The 23,088-nt window shown below is 31.2% G+C and overlaps 1 protein-coding gene across 1 annotated transcript; it reads left to right on the top strand.

Annotated features, from left to right (window-relative positions):
• Positions 1-10,824: 10,824 nt before the first annotated feature.
• On the top strand, positions 10,825-14,242 carry LOC139490201 (neuronal acetylcholine receptor subunit beta-3-like). The gene is made up of 2 exons (XM_071277051.1): positions 10,825-11,139; positions 13,243-14,242. Exons 1-2 carry the CDS (start codon positions 10,825-10,827, stop codon positions 14,134-14,136), a joined length of 1,209 nt encoding a protein of 402 aa, XP_071133152.1. The 3' UTR covers positions 14,137-14,242.
• The last annotated feature ends 8,846 nt before the right edge of the window (positions 14,243-23,088 follow it).

The following is a 23,088-nucleotide window of genomic DNA, read 5'->3' as shown; positions in this document are numbered from 1 at the left end:
GGATAACAACATCACCGTAAAATTAAGATGTGATTTTCCGTTTGTAATAAGTTTTCTACAGGTACCACCAACCATCAAAACTGAATCTTTCTTTCTATGAAAGCTTTGTGTCAACCATCCATTGTTATGATTATAGTCGAAGCTTCTATGTTATACATTTTTTTTTTATTTATTTTTTTTGTGGTGTGAATGGTGAAAAAGAATAGAAGAAACTGGCTATTTCAAACGCATTACTGATTTCCATGGTTAAGACAGTATATGTTTTTTGTTAAAGATGTTATTTATTATTTATAATTTAATTTCTTTTATTTGCCAGTGATAAGTGTTTTACAGCACTTAGGCTCTATGAATGGTCTTTATGTCGTTCTCTATTAAATACTATTTCCATTTTCAGTATTGATTATGTTCTAAATGATTATGGTATGACAAATGTTCTATTGGTACCGCTCATGTTATTATTTAATCTAGATGTACTAGAAATAATTTAAGAGAGGTGAAAGATATCGAAAGGACATGTGAATATTACGGAAGCGTATTAGGGACATAGAAAAAATAAAATTGGCAGTGAACTTTTTTTTCAAAGTCGAAATTTTGACATTTCAAATCTTAAAATTTCGACTTTTACTCGAAATTTTAACTTTTCTAATTTTGAAACTTTGACTTTCAGAATCTTGAAATTTCGACTTTTTGAAAAGTCGAACTTTTGACTTTTTTAAAATTCGAAATTTAGACTTTATGAAAAGTCGAAATTTCGACTTTAAACTAAAAATTTTGACTTTTTTAAAACTCGAAATTTCGACTTTTTCTAAACTTAAAATTTCGACTCCTTTTGAATTCAAAATTTTGACTTTTTAAAACTCAAAATTTCGAATTCTAAAAAAGTCAAAATTTCGACTTTTTAAAAGTCAAAATTTTAAGATTTTTGAAAGTCAAAATTTCAAGATTTTTGAAAGTCAAAATTTCAAGATTTTTGAAAGTCAAAATTTCAAGATTAGAAAAGTCAACATTTCAAGATTAGAAAAGTCAACATTTCAAGATTAGAAAAGTCAAAATTTCGAGTTAAAGTCTTCCGTACTAATCGTATATGCTTATAGAATACACAAACTTTTGCAATATCGTTGGAAAAAAAGCTATTGACCGTTTTACAAGATTTTTGAAATGTAACTGAGTTTGAAATGTCATATAAGTAATAAATAACACATTTGAATGAATCGTTAAAATCCATAACATAAAGTGCTAAAATGAACGTTAAAAATATTGTTTTCTTAATTAATATTCATAATAGTTATAATTTTTTGAAATATGGTGTCGTGTCAACGAAGCTGACCTAGGAATGGGACGTGTCTTAAGATGATATCAGGACACGTCTTAGTCCTAATTCAGGTAAGCGAAGGTCTCCTAAAATAATAAGATATGTCTTCAATTTGGTTCTTTTTGGTTAGGATAAAAACACTGGACACTTTTAATTTGCAAAACACTCATTTGCAAATCCGTCGCCGCCTCAAATAAGAGCTAGGTTTTCTACTGTGACTGTTATATTTATTTTGCTATTTGATTTATAAAAACATGGGATTTTCAATATCCCATGGGATTGACCATTATCCCATGTGATTTGGGTTAAATCCCATGGGATATTTGTTGGTCCCATGGGATAATTGTAGTCCCATGGGATAAAAAAAAAATCCCATGGGACTTTAATTATCCCATGGAACTTTTAACATCGTTCCTTCTTTCAATTGATAATTACATAGTTGCATTTACATGATCAAGTTCTTGTGCATCTATGATCGTGATGGTATGACGCTTTCTTGTTTATGTATATGTTCCAGACCATATGAGTATTTGGACCGTACGCGTACGGTCCGGACCGTATACGTATACTCGTACGGTCCGACCATACGCGTACGGTCGGACCGTATGAGTATACGCGTACGGTCCAGTACGAGCTGACCATACATGTTATTTGATCATATGGGTTAAATTGAAACAAGCATTTATCACAATCTTTATTTTTAGTTTTACAAATTGTTATTGATAATTCATTATAATTAGATAGATAAAATGAACAAACGAACAATTAAAATTACGTATTTGTTTAATTTTATATCTGAATCCTATTTGGTACTCTCGCCCAAAGTAACGTAATATGTTTTACATTTTCATGTATGCAGTTCATGCATGTTCCTTTGCATTTGCATTTTTTGGTAAAGTTGCTAAATATTCTAAAACAATTGACCTCCCACATTATGTTTACTTCCGATATCTTCAATTTCTGTGATCATAATTCAATTAATGTATTACTGATCGACATGCTTAATACAAGAGGCTAACAGATTTAATTAGCGTGAATTTAAAAAAAAGTTAAAATATAAAGTTTTTGTTTCAATTACAATTGAACTTTTTTATCTTAATTTAATAGTTAAGTTATGTTGATCTGCTATATGCATTTGTAACTAATAAACTTGACCAACCTTTTAATATTAGTCAGACCGTACGCGTACGGTCCGACCGTATGAGTATTTTGAAAAAGTACGCATACGGTCCAGACCGTACGCGTACGGTCCAAATACTCATACGGTCTGGAACAAATATATATATATTTATCGTTCTTGGGTCCCTTTATAATGTTGTATGCAAGCGGGGCACCATTTGTGTTCATGGGGAGACATTCTCCATGTATTTCTTTTAATTTGCATATATTAGATTGTAATGGAATTTGTATGTGATAACATATATCTATATTTTTCTTGGATAAATTAATGTACACCAGGCCCTTTGTAACACTCGGTTACTCTGATCAAACAAATATCAGGTAATACACAGGACAGAATTTTAACTAACTATTGATGAAATAATTAAAATGCATCAGAATTATTTTTAATTGATGATTAAAATAAATTTTTTTTCCAGGATTCTTTTAGAACTGATGGTACATCCCACATCAATCGTCCTATGTACAGACGACAGCAGTCATCAGAGATGAGAGATCAAAAGCAAATACTAGAATATGCACTTGCAGAAAGAAGATTTAGAACATTTTAGGCTAATTTTATTTATATGCATTCTGCCTGTTTACTGAGTGTAGATTCAGAACATTATAGTCTGTGAGTTTGTATCCCAACAGTTTCTTGAAAGGATGATCAGGATATTTTAGGCTGAATTATATCATTTGTTGTAGTCAGCTCTTTTTCTGAAAGAACTTTCTGAAAATTCTTATAGTAAAATTATAATATGTATACTGTTATCATCCCTCCATGTTAACAAAAAAAGATCTCAAAACATTTTAGAATAAATTTTCTAGTCATTTTAGGCTAAATCATAATATCTGCATTCTGCATGTTCTGTTAGCATCTTCATGTTTTTATAAAAGAATTTTCAAACATTTCGGCTAAATCATAATATATGTCTTCTACTGGTTTTATGAAAGAATTTTCAAACATTTCAGCTAAATCATAATATATGCCTTCTACCAGTTTTATGAAAGAATTTTCAAACATTTCGACTAAATCATAATATATGCCCGATCGGTTATATGAATGAATTTTCAGGCCACTTAATGAAAGAAAATTCAGACTTTTTATGCAATATATTCACTACAAGGAGATACGGTTGTTGTTTTGTTTTTTTTAAAACAAATATGCCTTCTGTCAGCTTTCAAGAAAAGATGCAGATCAATTAGGTTTCGATATACAGCATGTTGGACAGAAGAGCAATCATTTTTCAGGTTTATTGGGTTTTTTTATGCTTGAAATAGAATAAAATGCAGTTTTTGCAAAAATTAAAGTTGAAAAGAATTTCTTTAAATTTACAAAATGATATTTACTTGCAGGAAAAAAAGTATGTCAAAATATTTACCAATATTTCGTTTATAAATTACATATTCAGAAGATTTCTTTTGTGGGTCAGAATATATTTCCATATTCAATTTGTATCTTTATTGAAATGGAAATTGAATATTTTTGTTCTTTGAAAATCGAAAGAGAAAATGGTCTTGAAACAAAACTTTACAATTAAACAGAAAATTGATGATGGTATTAAGATTTAATTGTAATACAGATTTCCATTAATTTCCAGGATTAAATTCAACTCTTTCAGGAAATTTGCATCAACGATCCTGATTATTTGTCCTTGCAAGATTAAAATCTAGTAAAGATAATTGTTTTTCTGTTTTTGATGACAAGTGGAATTGAATTTCATTCTAATCTACTAACATCAAGTAAAAGAGATATTGTTCTTTTTGATTTATATAGCAGTTCAATTTTTTTAGAAAGAATAAGCAATTTAAAACAATATTCAAAATTTTATTATAGGAAACTCACCCAAACTGCTTTGAAAGAATTTATTCAATTAAAAATAGTTATATAGACACATATCGGTTTCTAAGAACGATCCTAGGACTATTCTAATAGTTACGATGTCCTGAAGAAAAAAATACAAATGGAAACATCAAAATACATGTACTAAAAACTTTATACAACATTAAACTATTATACTGTTATTATAATAAAACAAATTTTCAAACAGGGATATCGTCAATACATCTTTATTTTAAAGATTTAATTGTGTCACATTATTTGTAGATTTTTCACCACAATCAACAAAAAAGTTTATAGTATATTCAGGTTGAGTTTTTAAGTCCCTAGTGTGAACAGTGTATAATTTGAAGATTTTTTCGTATCTTCCTTATTTATTAATTCATTTTTTTTATATTTTATTCATGGGTGACATTACATGTGAAATATAGATTATGAATTTTTATGTGAAGTAGTTATTTTGTCCAGTTTGAAAAGTAAACAAAAATTCCGAAGCTGTTAAACTGAATACCAGACCTCTTCAAATAAAATTATCCGTCTTGTTAATAAGAGCTGATAGATTTTTCTATAATTTTGATATGATATGTACACTACACAGTAAAAATCTTTTCTGATAGAGCAGGTGTGATTTTTAATATGCATTGTTTTTCACAAAGATATCCAGGAGTCATTTGGTAAAGTAATTTAAGCATTGAAATTACTTTTCTATATACAAAATCATATAATTGGCATCCATTGTAGCTTTTCCAAAAGCAATATCCAAAGTTAGGATAGGGTTGAAAGCCCCCAAACATGTTTAAACCCGCCATCTTTTTATGAGCACGCCCCCATTCCGGATCATTTGTGCATGGTAATGGTTAGGGTTTCAGATCATCGTTTCTCTAGTTCTAGTTTTTACAATTTCGCTTTATTCTTTATTCCTCTGCCAATTGGTATTTATATTATTCCTAAACATACATGAACTATTTGCCGCCGGACGTTAAGCGATTAACAACGAAGCAATCTTATCTTTTAGTTATATTTCATCGCCTGTTATTAATATTTTTGGTCCCATTGTTTACTTTTTCTGTAAATCCCTTTTATATTCTCATAAATGGTTTGCCAAGCATAGCCTCATACATATACTTGGCAATTAAAACAGAAAAGAGAGAGAAGAAAATATGACATTCAGTTTCATAACAAAGGAGTAGAGGCATTAAGGCCTAGTTTTGGCACAAGAAAAAATAAAATGTTTGATAACCATTTCAAATTGGCACATAATGTTTAGAAATGCATCGGGTCAAGAAATATACGTGTAAATGAAAAACTTAACGATTTTTATTTGATGACGTAACAATTACGTCATAATATGTACTGTTTTCACAAAGTCGATGAAAAACTACAGAATTTATGCAGTTTTCTATCTTTATTTTCAAACTAGTACTGTATTAATAAACATATCTCAACGCGAAGATGAAAAAGTGTCAGACTATATTAACCGGCTTCATGTTTTATCTGAAAACCACAATTATGGAGAACAATTTACTTTATGGAAGCTCCGAAATGAATGTAAACCTGAGCACATGCGACAAATGGACTTCGGTAAATGGCCAGAGACAGTGGTGGAAGCAGAAAATCGATTGCGTTCAGTAGAAGCGACATCAAAATGTCTACAAGAGGAAGACCAGAAAAGAATGCCGGATAATATCGTTTCAAAACTGCAACCGGAAATGGAGAAGATGCTACAAAAAATTAGTGCCGTAAACAGCAAAGTGCTACAGCAACCTACTACAAGTCCGACCATGGTGGAACCACTTCTTGATGATCGCAAAGTTCAACATCGTACCAGAACGCCAAGACGACAACGCAGACGTAACCCATGCTTCAGATGCGGTGAGTGTGACCACATACCATCACAATGTCGCTTTATTAGAATAAAATGTAATAAATGCAAATGCATAGGCCACAAAGCAGAAATGTGTAGATCAAAACCAAAACATTTTTCGGCGCAACCATCAATATTCATTTCGGCAACAGGTTTAAATAACACAAAAGCATCAAATTTAATTAAAATTCGGGTTGCAAATCATTCTGGTATGGCTATGGTTGATTCTGGAGCTACTATTAGGCAATTTTGGCAGATTTTTATTATGCAAATTTGCATAAGAAAGTAACACTTAAAAAGGCATCTCTTCTTGCAACTGGAGCAAGCGGAGCATCTTTAAGAGGAATAGGAACAATTGAAGTCCCTATAGAAATAGGTCGTTTAACCATGCAACAAACATTTCATATTTTTGAAAAATTTTCACATTCTATAATTCTGGGTTTAGATTTTTTAGACAACCAGAAGACAAGGCTTAATTTTGATGACAAAACTCTTGTCCTACAGTCTGATATTACTGAAGTTCCCCTTACTAATGGTGATAATTATGACAATAGTATATGCTTTATTTCTCTAGTTAACGATGAAGTAATTCCCAGTAGGTCAGAAGTGGGAACCATACTGAACGCAATCGATTTCCCATGGCCAGACAGTCATTATCCCCGTTCAAACTGTTGACAAAAGTATAAAATCTAAAACAGGTATTATTGAACCGAACCCAGAATATGGTAAACAGAATATTGTAGGTGCCACATGTCTTGTACAAATAAGAAACAATAAATAATTTTTACAAGTTCTTAATCCTACAAATGCCAAAGTACGATTATCGAAACATACAAAAATAGGAAAGTTCAGTGAAATTGTAGAGAACTCGATTTCAAGTGAAATCACCGATGACACAATAGAAATAAATTCAATAGATAAGGGTACACAAAATAAAAATAATGAAGCAAAGTACATCGAAATAGCTAAAAGTTTAAATTTCAATTTTTCTGACTCTGATTTAACAACAGAACAAAAACAAAAACTAATGGTGATGTTAGGTACAAATAGGGACGTTTTTGCAATGAATTTATCCGAACTTGGTTGTACAGATCTCCATCCCCACCGTATTGAAACAGGCGATGCGCCACCTGTAAGACAAAGGTTCTACAGGCAGTCGTTAAAGGAGAAGCCAGCAATCATGTAGAAGAGATGTTAAAATACGATATTATAGAACCGTCACAAAGTGAATGGGCGAGTCCCATTTGTTTAGACCAAAAGAAGAGTCCAAAGTCAGCATCGTCAACACCCAACACGCCCCAGTAGAAGTTTTGCGTTGATTTTCGTCTCCTGAATACTTTGACGACTAACAAAGTGCACCCAATTGTTCAAATGGACGATATTGTTGATATGTTAGGCGAGGCGAAGGCGAAATTCTATAGTACTGTCGATATGTTCAATGGATTCCATCAAATAAAGTTAGATCCGGAGACTAAACATAAAACCTCATTCACATGTCACAAAGGAGTCTTCGAATTCAACCGACTACCATTCGGCCTTTCTAACAGTCCACATAAATTTCAGCTTGTAATGTCCGAAGCCCTACGCGGTATTAATTGGAAAAATGCACAAGTCTACATGGATGGTGTACTCGTTTTTTCAAGAACATTTGCAGAGCATCTGCAACACCTTACGATTCTATTTCAAAAGCTACGGGAAACCAATCTAAAACTTAAACCAACAAAATGTACTTTCGCTGCAAAAGAAGTAAAGTTTTAGGCCACGTTTTATCAAAAGATGGAATTGCTGTTGACACAACCACGACAGATGCAGTAAAAACATTTCCAGTTCCCCAAAATACAACAGATGTCAGAGCATTTTAAAACTGGCAAATTACTACAGGAAGTTAAAGGTTTTTCTAAAATTGCTAACCCGTTACACAGACAGCTTGTGAAAGGAGCTAAATTTATTTGGGACAAGAGCTGCAAACAGTCTTTCGAGGAGATAAAGAAACTTTTAATATCATCTCCAATACTCGCGTTTCCAGACTTTTCAAAAGATTTTATACTCTACACGGACGCTTCACAGATCGCTATTGGTTACATACGTGGACAAAAAGATCATAAAGGCAGAGAACAAACTCAAATATTCCCACACAATTATCTTTGGTTTAAAATGTATGTTTCTACTAATCCGATAATGGACTTCGTATCTACGTGTCAAAGACAGCTTTTAGCAGATTATCTGAACAATGGACAATAATTGCCTAGTCCGTTGTTACATGTATTTCTAAATTATTCTGTTTTATATACTTCTTAAAAATAATTTATATTCAGTTTTGGATAGGTTCTTAAACCGTAAACACCGGACTCAATATTGTAACATCGTTTATATTCTTGTTGGATCGTTTATTAAATTGTTAAACTTTATACCGACTTGAATCTTCATTTTAATACCCAGCAAATAGTCTGGCTATATATAATATGATGAAAATACAAGGAAAATCACGAAATTTAACATAATATGCAAATTAAGTCATGATTTATTGCCATGGTAACTTGTTCGATGTCAAATTTGTTTTGTTTTTCTTAGTTTCTTATACCTTTTTTAGTTATTCAAGAATATGTATGATAACTTATAAATTTGTAGTAATATTTGGGCCAAATAAGGGCCTTATTGCCCCTAATCCTTTTGTGTGAAAAACGTGTGTTTTTAAATTGAGCCACAAAAAGACAGTCTCTAGAGAATAAAATATTCACAAGAAATTATAATGTGAAAATTTTGTTACGAAGTCATATTCCATATATTGATACCATCATTCTCGGCACTAAACAATCATTTATACATATTCGTTTATAACACAAATTTTAGTATCTTTCCTGATCAAAATATTTCACCTATTAAAATATTAGGACTGTTCAAAACAACATGTATATGTACTTTATATCAAATCTTTTGAAAAGAGACATTACATACAGGAGTAATTTTTTACCCACTCATTGACAAGTTGTCAGAAATCACGTATGTTGAAGCTAAGATTAATTCACGGCCAGTTATAAGAAGTAAAAGCAAGCTTTTGTAATAAAATTTTGGTAAAGATAAACAGATCTAGCAGTAAAAAACGTTTTGTTAAAGCTAACATTTGGGCTGTTACAACAAATGTAACTAGACGAATTATGATATATGTTACAGTAAACAGGTGAAATTAGAATTACATGTCATAACTAAAATTTAGGACTTACATGTATTTCCTGATGCACTTTTTTAAACAAGTAATTCCGTAACTACATGTACCCAGTTATTACCAGCAATTACTTATTTTAAAATGAGTTTTTACATGTAATAATGCTTATCAGAACAAAACCATTGGTCTTTACTGCCTCTTATTTTTTTTAAATTACTATCCCATCTACTGTTAATTCAGAACAACCGTTAAAAAATAAGGTTCAATCCTGAATTTCATGTAGGATAATAAAACCTATCTGCAGTAATTAGTATTTACATAATTTCGTTTAAATAACGCATGAAATATTTGGCACTGGTGGACGCTATGTCTCTGTTTGTCAATGTGTATCTTTATTAATGCTCGAAACTTAAAATTTATTTATTGTTTTTGATTTGAAGAGCTTATAAAATATCAGAACTGTTGAAAAAAGGGAAGGAAATTCTGCCGAAAGCCCGCCGTCGGATTAATATGAAAGGCATCATCGGAGTTTATTAGTAACACACAATTTACAACTTAAACGATAAATTCAACTGCACTAGACATTTTTGTGTGTTCGCTTTAAATGAGCATGAAGCAATTTCAGTCAAAATTTAAAGACATACATGCATATTAGCACTAAAAGAAAAGTTTAACAGTGGACTCGTTTAGGCGATAACAATTATAAGACACGTTAGTGGAATATTGAATATTACGGACACGTTAGTAAAATAATGAATATTACGGACACGTTCGAGGAGAATATAGACACGTTTGGGAGGAAGGACACGTTGTGTTACATATATAAATATATAAATTTAACTGTAATTTTCTAAATTTTTAATCTTAGAATGTTTTTTACAGGTGAAGTTTGATGCATTCTAAAATATTTTTTTTTGAAGTCCCAGTTTTCTTTTCTGTAACACTTAAGAAAGTGGTTAGGCATCGATATACAGTAAGTTAGTACTAAAAATAAATTCAACTGATCTTAGGACAGACCATATATATATGACAGCTTCGATAAACAACGCCCCTTTCGTGGGAAACAATTGTAGACTGAAGCGGCCCCCTCTTATGGCAGTCAGTGGCCCCTTGTAAAGAGTTCAGGATTCGCCACTGATGTTTGTGCGACACATACATGTAGTAACCAATCAAAAGCTTGATGATCTTATGCAGTTGTATTTATAGTAATAAAGGCTCTACAGAAGCTGTTTTGTTATAAATTAAAATTGAGAATGGAAACGGGGAATGTTTCAAAGAGACAGCAACCCGACCAAAGAGCAGAAAATATTCCACGGCCACGAATGTGTAGGATGTAGGTTTATGAATATTTAAATGGATTGAAATGAACTTTACAGAATTGATCCATTTTAAATAAGTTGATACATCACAAATCCGATTCATTTGATCAGCATCTTATCTTGACGGTACTCAACACAAATTTTGTAGAAGAAGTTATTAACTAAATGGCAAGTGAAATAAGTATCATTTGTTTATTTTTAACAATAAGCAATGGCTTCTGTCAAACTTCTGACGATGTCAAGAATTTATTAACGGACTTGTTTGTAACAAACAGTTATAACAAACAAGTGAGACCAATGGTCAATCAGACTGATGTCACTGATATGTATGTCTCAATGGAACTTGTAAGCATTCATGACATTGATGAAGTTAATGAAAAAATAGTATTTGCTGGTTTCCTAAAAGTTTCTTGGACTGATGAACTTCTAGTGTGGGATAGTGCTGCTTATAACGACATTGAATTCATCAGTGTTCTTCAGGTAAACTTTAATCTTGTATTATTTTAATTTTAGTTTCTTGTGTACAATTTGGAAATTAGTATGGCGTTCATTATCACTGAACTATTACATATTTGTTTAGGGGCAAGTTGAAGGACGCCTCCGGGTGCGGGAATTTCTCGCTACATTGAAGACCTGTTAGTGACCTTCTGCTGTTGTTTTTTCTATGGTCGGGTTGTTGTCTCTTTGGCACATTCCCCATTTCCATTCTCAATTTTATTTAAATACGTCTTTATTCCAATGATTTGTTATAGTACATTTGTAATTGTTGTTTTCTTTTCTACATAAGATAATGTCTGTAACAAGTCAGGAATATGACATCTGTTTTCAGTTCGTTTGATGTGTTTTAGGTTTGATTTTGCCATTTGCGTACGGACTTTTCGTTTGAAATTTTCATCGGAGTTCGGTAATATTTATTACTGTGGATTCATGATTATTCGTTGGATACCAATTTTCGTGGATTTCGTGGGTATAGGTGAACCACGAAATAAATGGTCAACGAATAACAAATCTATTATAAGCTTGTCTGCAAAGTTTGACAACCACGAACTTAAATATCCACGAACATGCAAGTTTTTCTCAATCCACGAAAATTGATACCCACGAAAATAAATGAATCCACAGTATTTAACTTTATATCATTGTATATAGGAATAAGAATGCAAAAGGTCATGGTTTTCTCTGACTGTTAATGACGTCTTTACACTAAATCCATTGGATGTTCGATGTGTACTGATTGAAATTTTAATCTAAAATACATGTTTTCTTTTAGTTGGTTTTGGCTTTTGAAATTTTAAATCCGACATATTCTGCATGAGCCTGTCTCAAGTCAGGAGCTTATAGTTTAGTGGTTTTCGTTGGTTCATGTCATGTATGTGTATTCCGCAAATTGTTTTGTTTTATTAATAAGTTAGGTCGTTTGTGTTCTTGCTTGAATTGTTTGATGTTTTTCATGTTTAATTACGTACAAATATATTTCAATAGTTGGTTATAAAAATAAGTATGATTCAATATGTATTAACCCTTGTGTTCGGTGGGTGCACATACACAAGATATTAAGGATCTGTCAGACAGTTTCTGAAATTTCTGAAGTTTTGTAATATGGCTTAAATTAGAATCATCATACATGTCAATAAATATAAGACAATATTTTCTTTTATAAATATCAATATCATTCATGTATCTGAGACACAAATTACTATTTACTGAGCATCTGAATGATTGGTTATTTGATAAATTTAATAAATTTATAGTACATTTTGATTTACGAATACCAGGGGAAAATGTTAGGCCTTGTTATATATTTACCTTTATGCGCGTTATTTCTCACGAAATATCATGTATACCTTTTTGTAACAAAAATCTTTACATAAACATATTATACCGCTTTATATACATAAAAAAAAGAAAATGTAGTATGATTGGCAATGTGACAAATCTTCACAAGAGACCAACTGACACAGAAAAAAAAAACTTTAGGTCACCGTACGGCCTTCAACAATGAATAAAGCCCATATCACATAGTCAGCAATAAAAGGCCTTGAAATGACAAATGTAAAACAATTCAAACGAGAAATCTAACAGGTTTACTTATGTACAAAATAATTCAGCCTAAAGTCACTATTAGTTTTCGTAGTTTACTACGCACAAAAGATAAATATTTAAATTCGAAGTCCTGGCAATCCTTGGATAATTGTACATTTTAAACACAGATACATTGAATATTTAATTGATAATGATAATATTAAAATATTAAACGAGGGTGTCGTGGGGGGGGGGTACAAAAATAGGCCATTTTAATGAATACAGATTTGGGGGACACCCAACCCATATAAACGATTTTTTTTTAATCTATTTATTTTTGGATTTTTTAAAAGACTAGTTTGGCCTTTTATATAAAGGCCTGTATAGTTTTTTTCTCCAAGAATTTAATATTTTCAAGCTGAATATTAAACATTAAATTTGCTATTTTTTTTAAATTGAAATCATTCCTTTTCTTACTGGCGTGTCTGAGTAGATGGCTTAAAGGATGAAGAGATTGGCTACAATATAATGTATGATTATAATCGGCCTCATTTCTTTCAGGATAATATTTGGAAACCAGACTTTGTTTTAAAGAATGGATTTCAGGAGTTTAAAGAATTAGGAGGAAGTTTCTACTACATTTTAGTTGACAGTGACGGTTGGGTAACTTGGTATCCGTACCACGTGTTCGAGAATGAATGCTCCATAGATGTCACCTACTACCCTTTTGATGAACAGACTTGTCATATCCGGTTCGCATTATGGACTTATACAGATGATTTAGTTGTTATCGATGCCGTTAATCCCGATATTGACCTTAGAGGATATAGAGAGAACAGTTTATGGTCAATTATTTCAACTTCGGTTCAGACAGAGTCTGTTTATGACAGTAGCGAGATTATATTCACAATTAATCTACGCCGTAAAGCCACGTATTACATAGTCAGCATTATTACACCTATGATATTCTTGGGAATCCTTAATTCTTTAGTATTCATTATTCCTGCTGATGCTGGTGAAAAAATGTCGTATTCAGTGACTGTTTTCCTGTCTTTTGCAGTATTTTTAACACTGATTAACGACAAACTACCCGTCAATTCAGAAAATACATGTATACTGAGTATTTACATCGTCAGTCAACTTGGATACGGTGTTTTGGTTCTTATCGTTACTTCGTTACAGCTAAGAATACACCACAGAGAAGAGGGACACCAAAAATCGAAAATATTTGTTTATGTTGTAAAATTTGAAAGAAAAATTCGTTGTTTGAAGAGGAATGTGATTTTTGATATTCAAGATAAAGAACGCGTTGATGTCGACGAAATATGTGCAACTGATGAAACTATAAAATGGCGTGATGTGTCGTCTGCTATTGACTTACTAGGTTTTTGGATTTTTTCGGGTACGAATTTTATTGTAACAGTAGTGATTTTCATCTATATGAGTGCATTTTAATTAGGTACATGATTTTAATCGATTCTCCTTAAAGTTGGCTTCATCACATACAAATTGAAAGCATATCCAACTGAAAAGTACATAATGTACCTTTTATGACGCGACAGTCCGCCATCATTATTCAAGAAATTTTATAGGCTCTTCAATATGTTAAATGTACTTGATTTTTTTATTTAATCCAACCCATTTTTTACCTTTTGCATCTCTTTTCTTGGTTTTCGAATACAATTCTTTCTACACATGTTGGTCCTAACAGTTTACACTGTGATTACTTAAGTTACGTCCCTGATCAATACTAAATGTTGTTCTTTTTCTCGTTGTCACCCGTTAACTCTATTGTAAAATTAGCAATATCTCGTCTACTTCTCATTAATTTTACAAATTTTTTAAAATCAAGTAATGCTTTGCATCTATATTGTAATACTTGAAACATAGATCTAGCAATGTATGCGATTTTTAACAGTTTAAGTGGATTGCAAATTAGGTCCCTAATCAAGTAAAAAAACAAACTTTTTGTCGATATCGGAATTTTCAAAATAGCGGCATTTACAGTTAAGATAAAATATGCTGTTTTCATTTTATTTGAATGCCGAATGTCTAAAGATTGCATGTTTTGACCATACTTATTTTTATAGAAGCTTGTTTCGATGCAATCATATACATTTTTTTTTCAGTCCATAAATTTTTTATCATCTGTATTTAAATAAAAAAGGCAGATATTGCTATAAAATCTAAGACAAAGATACATGCAATGACACCAGATAAATTACAAACGCGTAGATACAAGTCTTCATTACGCAATTACAAAATAAAATTGAGAATGGAAACGGGGAATGTTTCAAAGAGACAACAACCCGACCAAAGAGCAGAACATAGTCCACGGCCACTAATGTGTCTTGAACATGGTAGGAAAATCCTGAATCTGAAGGTGAGCTTCAGCTGGCCCCTAAACAATAATGTATACAAGTCAGTGAAATTAGACGTCACACTAAACTCTGAAACATCATTGAACCAAAATGAAAAAAAACATACAAGTCCAGAGATTCCTGACTTGAGACATGTGCAAACATGCAGTGGGGTTAAACATGTTTGTGAGATCTTAACCACCCCCTATACTACTAGGCAATGTGGAATAAACAAACACACAGCCATACGCACAGTAAAAATCGGTAAAAGTACATTCTGATGTTAGATTAGATAACAGAAGAAACTAATCAAAAATGGCAATATGTATTAAAAAAAGGACTGCTAGCAGTTTACTGACATGCCAGCTCTAGACTTCAATTCAACTGATTTAAAGATTATACAGATAATATACAGGAAACATATGCTAACCCAAATTTTCAATACCTGTTATAATCATCCCATGTACAAAGTTGTCTCCAGAGTTGAAAAGTTACATAAGACATATTTTGTCCTAGGGAAAAAAATCTATCACATTTCTAAGGAAATTTCATAACAATAATATTGAAAAACTATGATTAAATATTTATATTTGCAGCTTGTTGGTGATTTAACATAATTATTTTTGATAGATATATCAATAGTAAAATGCATCGATTCTGTTTTACTTTCTGTGTGTTAAATTTTTTCTTTTGATTAAAAAACAATTATGCCTGATGCAATTGATTTTACACAATATTGTTTTATATACAGCTTTCCCATGGCAAACTTATCAATCGAAATCTACGAATTAAACATCGTATAAATTATAAACCTGATAATCTCCTACCTATATTTAAAAACAATGGTAGGCATCAATTATAATGTAAACTGGTCAAATACCAATTAATAAATTACATGATATTTTCAAGGAGTGTGACACAATCTCTTTCTTCAGCCCTCTCTATGAATATGCGCGTATAATTACAGCTTTTTGCCACCCCGCGTATCGATAAACCTGAAGATAATAAACGACATTTTCTGAAAATTAAATATCTTAACAAACTAGGTGTTTTTTTTTATCAACTTGATCAACTTATCGAGTAAACATTGGTGTAAACGGGAAAAATGTGATAAAAAAAATCTCTTAATTCTTATTTAAATAAATGTATGAATGTTGTGGATATTCAAATATCACATTTTAAAAATAATTCAGAAATAAATAAAAGAGTACATAATACGCCTATTTTTAGAATGAGAAATAAATTTAAGAACTTTCAAAGCGGTTTGTGTTTGTACCGGCCGACAAAGTTATATAGTAGACATACATATCACAACCACATCACAGCTTAAGGCCTCCTCTGAACATTTGAAGGTCCCTACTATGTACATGTCACCTAAACTACACAAAAAACAGTAAAATATCGTTTCATCTCGGCCTCTATAGTAAGTGTTCTACAACTAACCTTTCAGTGCTTTTAACTAGTTTCATTACTACTATCAAAAAACTTATCATTAACTTTTGTAATAAGATATATGAAAATAGTGAAAGAACTATTTTTGGACTGTAAAACATTCTTTGGATGTTTTGGATAAATAACGTGCTTTTGATGGTCCTTTTGATTCTGTTGACAGTTTTGACCTTTCAACTCTTTACACTACACTTCTACACAATCTTATAAAAAAAGTTTTCCTGTTTAATTAAATGATCGTTTGGTAAATCTGAATTCAAATATGTTTGCTGCAACTCATTTAAATCCGTCTTCTCTAATGAGAAAGGTAAATATGCTAGATATACTTACTGCAGGTGTGATGAGAGGATTGAAACTGTTTATTTTCTCCTTGATAATGTTTATTTACGTTTCGGCAACAAAGTTTATCGACAGGTTGTAAGTATTCCCGTGGCCACTAATTACGCCCCTTTAATAGCAGACTTGTTTTTGTACTTTTATGAATCACAAATTTTTTACCTAACTCAGTAGAGACCCGTCTAAGTTGCATTTAATTGATACATTCAACAATTTATTACTATTTTCGTTAAATAATCAAGAATTTTCTAAATATACTGCCGAAATTTACCCAAAGGAACTATCTTAAATAAATAAATGTAAACGGTAATAATTGTCCTTTCTTAGATGTAGATATTTCAGTTTTACACGAGAAACTTCACACTAAACTTTACGACAAAAAGGACGATTTTTCGTTCCCTATTGTTAATTTTTCTTTTTTAGATGGTTATGTTCCTTCTTACCATCTTACGGTGTGTATAAATCACAACTCGTTCGCTGTGTCCGTGTCTGTTGAGACGTTTTAGATTTTAATGAACGTAATCTATGTATTACTGGTAAATTATTTAGTCAGGGATTTCGTTACCACAAATTACTTAAAACTTTTACTAAATGCATCAATAGATTAAAAAGATTTGGTTTTGAAGTTGGGTTGTACATGTAGAAAACTTATTTCAAACGGGATAGCCCATCTTCATTTTTACGGATATTTGTTAACCGTGCCCGGAAATTTAGAATCCTGGTAAATTTATCGATCCTAAAAAAAAAAAGTTACTAATTCAACACCGAAACTAGATCTTTGAATATTGTTTTTATTGGTATTAATATAGATTTTGTTCTCAGTAAATTAAAAGCAAACTAAATATTATTGTTATACATTTGCTTTGGACTAGCTGTCAGTTACTGCGAGTACTCAGATCTGTACGTAGTGTCTTTTTGTTGTGAGGATGTACAAATACCCGGCCAGGCTAGGTCCACTTGTGTTTTTGCTAGATGTATTTCTGTTTATATCCATCTGATGATTTAAGCCTTTTTCATCTGATTTTAATTGTTCGTTCTTATGTTGTACCGTTACACCACTGTCCCATTTTGAGGGAGGGTTGGGATCCCGCTAAAAAAGCAACAGTAGTATACAGCTGTTCGAAATTCAAAAATCGATTGAGAGAAAAACAAATCCGGGTTACAAACTAAAACGAAGGGAAACACATCAACTATAAGAGGAGAACAACGACACAACAGAAACACTAAAATGCAACACACACAGAAACGAACTATAAGATAACAATAGCCATTTTCCTGACTTGGTACAGGACATTTTAAGAAAAAATGTAGGGTTAAAATACAATAGAACATTACGATAAGCTAATAGTTATTAAAGGTACCAGGCTTCTCATTAAATACGCCAGACGCGTGTTTCGTCTACACAAGACTCACCAGTGACGCTCAGGTCAAAATAGCAAAGAAAGCAAAACAAAGATATATAAGCATTAATGACCCAAAGTTCCAAAAGGTTGTGCCAAATATAGCTAAGGTTATCTGCCTTGGATAGGAAAATCCTTAGTATTTAGAATAATTCATATTTTTGTAAACAGTAAATTTATAAAAATGACCATATAATAGATATACATGTTAACACCGAAGTGGTAACTAACTACAGAATAAAAAAGAATACGTAAAACAACCTAGGTCAGCACATAAAAACAGCAAATCCGAACAACGCATTGTATGTCAGCCGAATTAATCGACGCACAAAAGTGACATCACAGGTAAATTTCTAAACAATTCCAGAAAATAGGATCGAATTCAAGATTAGGTTTGTAATACTGATATTACATGTTTTTAATAACAATGAAAATAACAATACTTATTAAAATTAAAATTAAATTGTGTTAGTAATTAGATAATTAATTGTATTATCTAGCTATGTCGGTATTTATTGTTTAACATGTTTAACACCGCCACATTCTGTATGTATGTGCCTGTCATGTGCAATCATACCACATCTTCTTTTTTTTATATTGTATAAATATTTAACCTAGTGTAGAGATAAATTACACAAAAACAAATGTATGAACGTATCTATCCTTTAGTTGTAACACCACTAATTCGGGCCCTGCCAGAAAGCACACACATGAAAGTAGTACATATTTAACACAAAATAGTTCCTACGCATGAGTGTAACTGTCAAAATATGATGGATATTAAGGTATTTTTTGGCATCAAATAAAAGCTAATGGACTGGTGATCATTGTAGAACACTTTTGGACTTTCAATTTTAAATATTAAAAAAACAGCACCAAATTTTAAAAAGAGGGTACATTTTGTCTGTTTGTCAGATCTGAAGTACCTGATTTGGTACATCCGAAGTTCCGGGAACCAGTTCTTTCTTATATGCCATTAAAGGTATGTTGATTTTTTTTAGAACCAGGTACCATAACGTGTTGCTTTGACCTGCAATGATTGCAACTTTATTTGAACTTAAAATGAAAGAGGTGTGCCTGCTTAAAATGGAGGAATTTAACATAGAAAGCAATGGGACCATGAATTAGTGGTGTACTTCCTTTATATAACGATCTGAAGTGAAAGGGTTGTCGACCCTTGTTGTGACTGAAATAGCTCCGTATGTATAGCACCTGTATAATAGTGAAAATGATTGTATCCACACTGTTCACATCTATATTTAGGCATTCGACAAGTTAACAAATAAAGTTAAAGAAAACTTGATTATGTTTACATCTTTTTCAAGTTAATTCTGTAGTTGTAGAGAGAGTATATTCAATGATAGATGTAAGGCATTTTATATTAGGGTAGTTATACGCTTTTATACAACCACAATTGATTATTTGAACGTTAATTTATCTTTCTTACCATCCCACCCATGGCCGTGATCGTATGAACATTGGATACAATGATTATAATCATTGGTAAATATTAATAATACAGGGTTCGTCGATCCCTATACCTGAAATGCAATTTCTTAAAGTGTTGGCCATTCCTTAAGTAGTCTTTAAATATTATTAGATTTTTTTTTTTAACAGTTATTGTTAATTTTTAATCGCTAACCCCAGTGATGACTATGTGATTTAGAGTACAATGGTTTATCAAACTACAATCTACATACACATTGATCTAAAATTCTAAACAACAGCAAACATAATATGCTTGATGCAAAGAGGAATCTTATGCATGGGAAAGGTTCCCCAATACAATCTAATAAAACAAATATAGCTAAGAACTTAAGTATTTAAACAATTTTTAATTCCTAATCGTCAGAATAAATCCAATTACATGTATTAATATAATTTGATGATATTGTATCATGTAAAAATCTAAATCGTTTCATCTTTAATTTAGATGTTCAAGATAACCATGATGCATCGCTAATTAATGAAAGTAGTAAAATCAGTTTACAGTCAATTAATCAAAAAATACAATTAGCTTTTATTTTCTGTCTATATAAAAATGTCAAAATATGATACCCTAAACTTATATCACTGCTCTAACCAATCAAGAAATATTTACAGAGACATGTATTTCCGGTGTGTTAATATTCCTTTGGGATGCGCACGCAAGCAATAAAGTTAACTTGAACTGTTCTATTTTCTCGTTGCATATGTATCGGTTAGTCTATGAAGATGTACATAGATATAGGAAGATGTGGTGTGAGTGCCAATGAGACAACTCTCCATACAAATAACAATTTAAAAAGTAAACCATTATAGGTTAAAGTATAATGAAATTTAGAGCCAGCGGCTAATTTAGAGCCAGGGGTTTGTCCCGAGCTCTTAATTTCATGCATAGTATATAAATTTTCAAAGACTATCCAATTTAGCACATATTTACAACCCAAGTCATTTTTAATTGGACTATTGATAGCCTATTTGGGCTTGTCTCACAAATGTTTGTTAAACGGACTTTTATGTCTTGTAAAATTAAATTTACTCACTAGTGTTGAAGTCAAATAAGTGATTTCAAAAGGTCCTTGACTCCGGAATGAAAAGGTGGTAGCTACTTGTGTTAGTATGTATATTGATATAAAGCGGTGTTGTACTACATGTACTCCGTTACATAGTAAGATGATAAAATAAATTGACCAAACGAAGGCATATATAATTACATTGCAGTGGAAGCTTTACATGTTTTGAAAGCATTTTTCAATTTCACAATAAAACTAAAGCTATATAGTAAATTTGAAACATATAGATATATGTGCCACTTTACAGTCTAACAGGTAGGCATTAACATGCAACTATCAATAAATTAAAGATTATAAGTTTTGTGGGTTTTTTTTAACATGTTTAATTTCAAAGTAAAAACTAAAAGATTTATCAGAATATATGTATATTCCCTTCAGACATTTTCACAGTATTTCAATTCATTTTGAAAAAAGATCAATTTCCTTAAGAAAGTTGAACACAAAAATCATCATCAAGTTGATTTAATTTCCCTTCACAAGTTTTCATTGTATACAAAGTAATTGCATTGATGATAAAAACACAATTATAAGATGCCATCATCATAGCGTATTCTGATCAAGGCATTAAGGACCATATTTGTTTAAATTTATTAAAATGGAAAAAAAAAACTTGCAATTGTCAAAAATATTTTTGAACTTCAAAGATTTTATTAGCAGGATATTTAAAAATCAGTGTGAAAACTAATTACATTTTTTTTTATTAGAAACATAGCATTTTATTCCAAAATAGCCAGTGGCAATTTCTGTTTTATCATCTTGATTACGATACTAAGAAATCTTACCCTTGTGGTCATTCATGCATAGTAACTTAGTACATAGAAAAATTAGAAGGCAATTTCAAGCATTTTGATTTGACGAGCAGTCGTATAAATAATGATAAAGTTATATCTATATGTTGGGTTTCACTGATGAATTTTGCATATATAGTGTACATGTGTATCACACTACAGTGTTAGATTACAATAACAAGACCACAATATACTAAAACGAAAAATAATATAATGCACATGCTATTGGAAAATAAGGAATTTAAAACGTAACTAAAAATAAAGTGACATTGTTTAGAGTAAATAAACTTTGAAAGACACAATTGCTAATCTAATTATGATAAATGCCACAGTATCCGTTTTACCAACACTAAAACCCAGCAAAATCAACAAAAAACATTTTTAAAAATGTTAGTTGAATATAAGGTCGAACGTTATGAAAATATCGGCATAAAATATATGTATAGCGGAAAAAATATCTTCAAATATATTTACTAAAATATAATTGTCAAAATAATATCACGATATTGTTAAAATAAAAGCGTACATGTATAAAAAAAAATTGATAACCTTTCCAAAAATATTTTTATCGAAATGTTGAAAAATGTTGAGAAAACATCATGAACATCAAATATTGTCATAAAAAGTTCATACGTCATGTAGGAAATTTTCGGTCAAATACCTTGAAAATATGTTTCAAAATGATTCTGGATGATATCTATATCATATTCAAATAACATTGTCAGTACTTTAAATTGATTTTCCAGCTTTTTTTATATTACAAATCATAAGTCAAATACATATATACACAGTGATTCATTCTGGATACAAACAAGAATAAAAAAGTAGTTTTGCATATGCCAGTTCATAATCCAAAGAAACCGAAATTAGAATTACAAATTATAGCACATTCAAAATAAAACACACAACTCATCAAGATTTAGCTGCTGACCAAATATGAAGCCACTTTGTACAGAAATTAGGGGTAGAAGTCATGAACATTTTGAGTTCATTCAACATACTGAAATATCAGAAAACAAAAAAATCCTTTTTACGTGGCTCGGTACGTATACATATCACCAATGTGTTCTGTGGTCTTTTTTGTATTCTTTCTTTCACTTTTGCTTACGTGCTTTGTCTATATCCCGTTTTGAATTTAATTTTGACATATTTTTACATAAATAAGGCCGTTAGTTTTTTCGTTTGGATTGTTTTACATTGTCTTATCGGGGCCTATTATAGCTGACTATGCGGTATGGGCTTTGCTCATTGATGAAGGCCGTACGGTGACCTATAGTTGTTAATGTCTGTTTCATTTTGGTCTTTTTTGGATAAACAATCGCATTAGATATCCACCCATAAACGGTATAAGTTCGTGGTTAACATGATGACGATATGATGTAACAGCTCGAAAAAACGTACAGACACCTGTCTATTTTTGTTACTGTGTGTTTTTGTCCTCTTTTTGTTTTTTTCTTTTGCAATCTCATTGGCGTTTATCGCATCTTTTTGCCTTCATATTTACCATATTGCCTAAGAA

Source organism: Mytilus edulis, chromosome 9 (genome assembly GCF_963676685.1).
Source record: "Mytilus edulis chromosome 9, xbMytEdul2.2, whole genome shotgun sequence".
NCBI lineage: Eukaryota > Metazoa > Mollusca > Bivalvia > Mytilida > Mytilidae > Mytilus > Mytilus edulis.
Note: the sequence above shows the minus strand (reverse complement) of the source record. Positions and strands in the feature narration are given on the sequence as shown.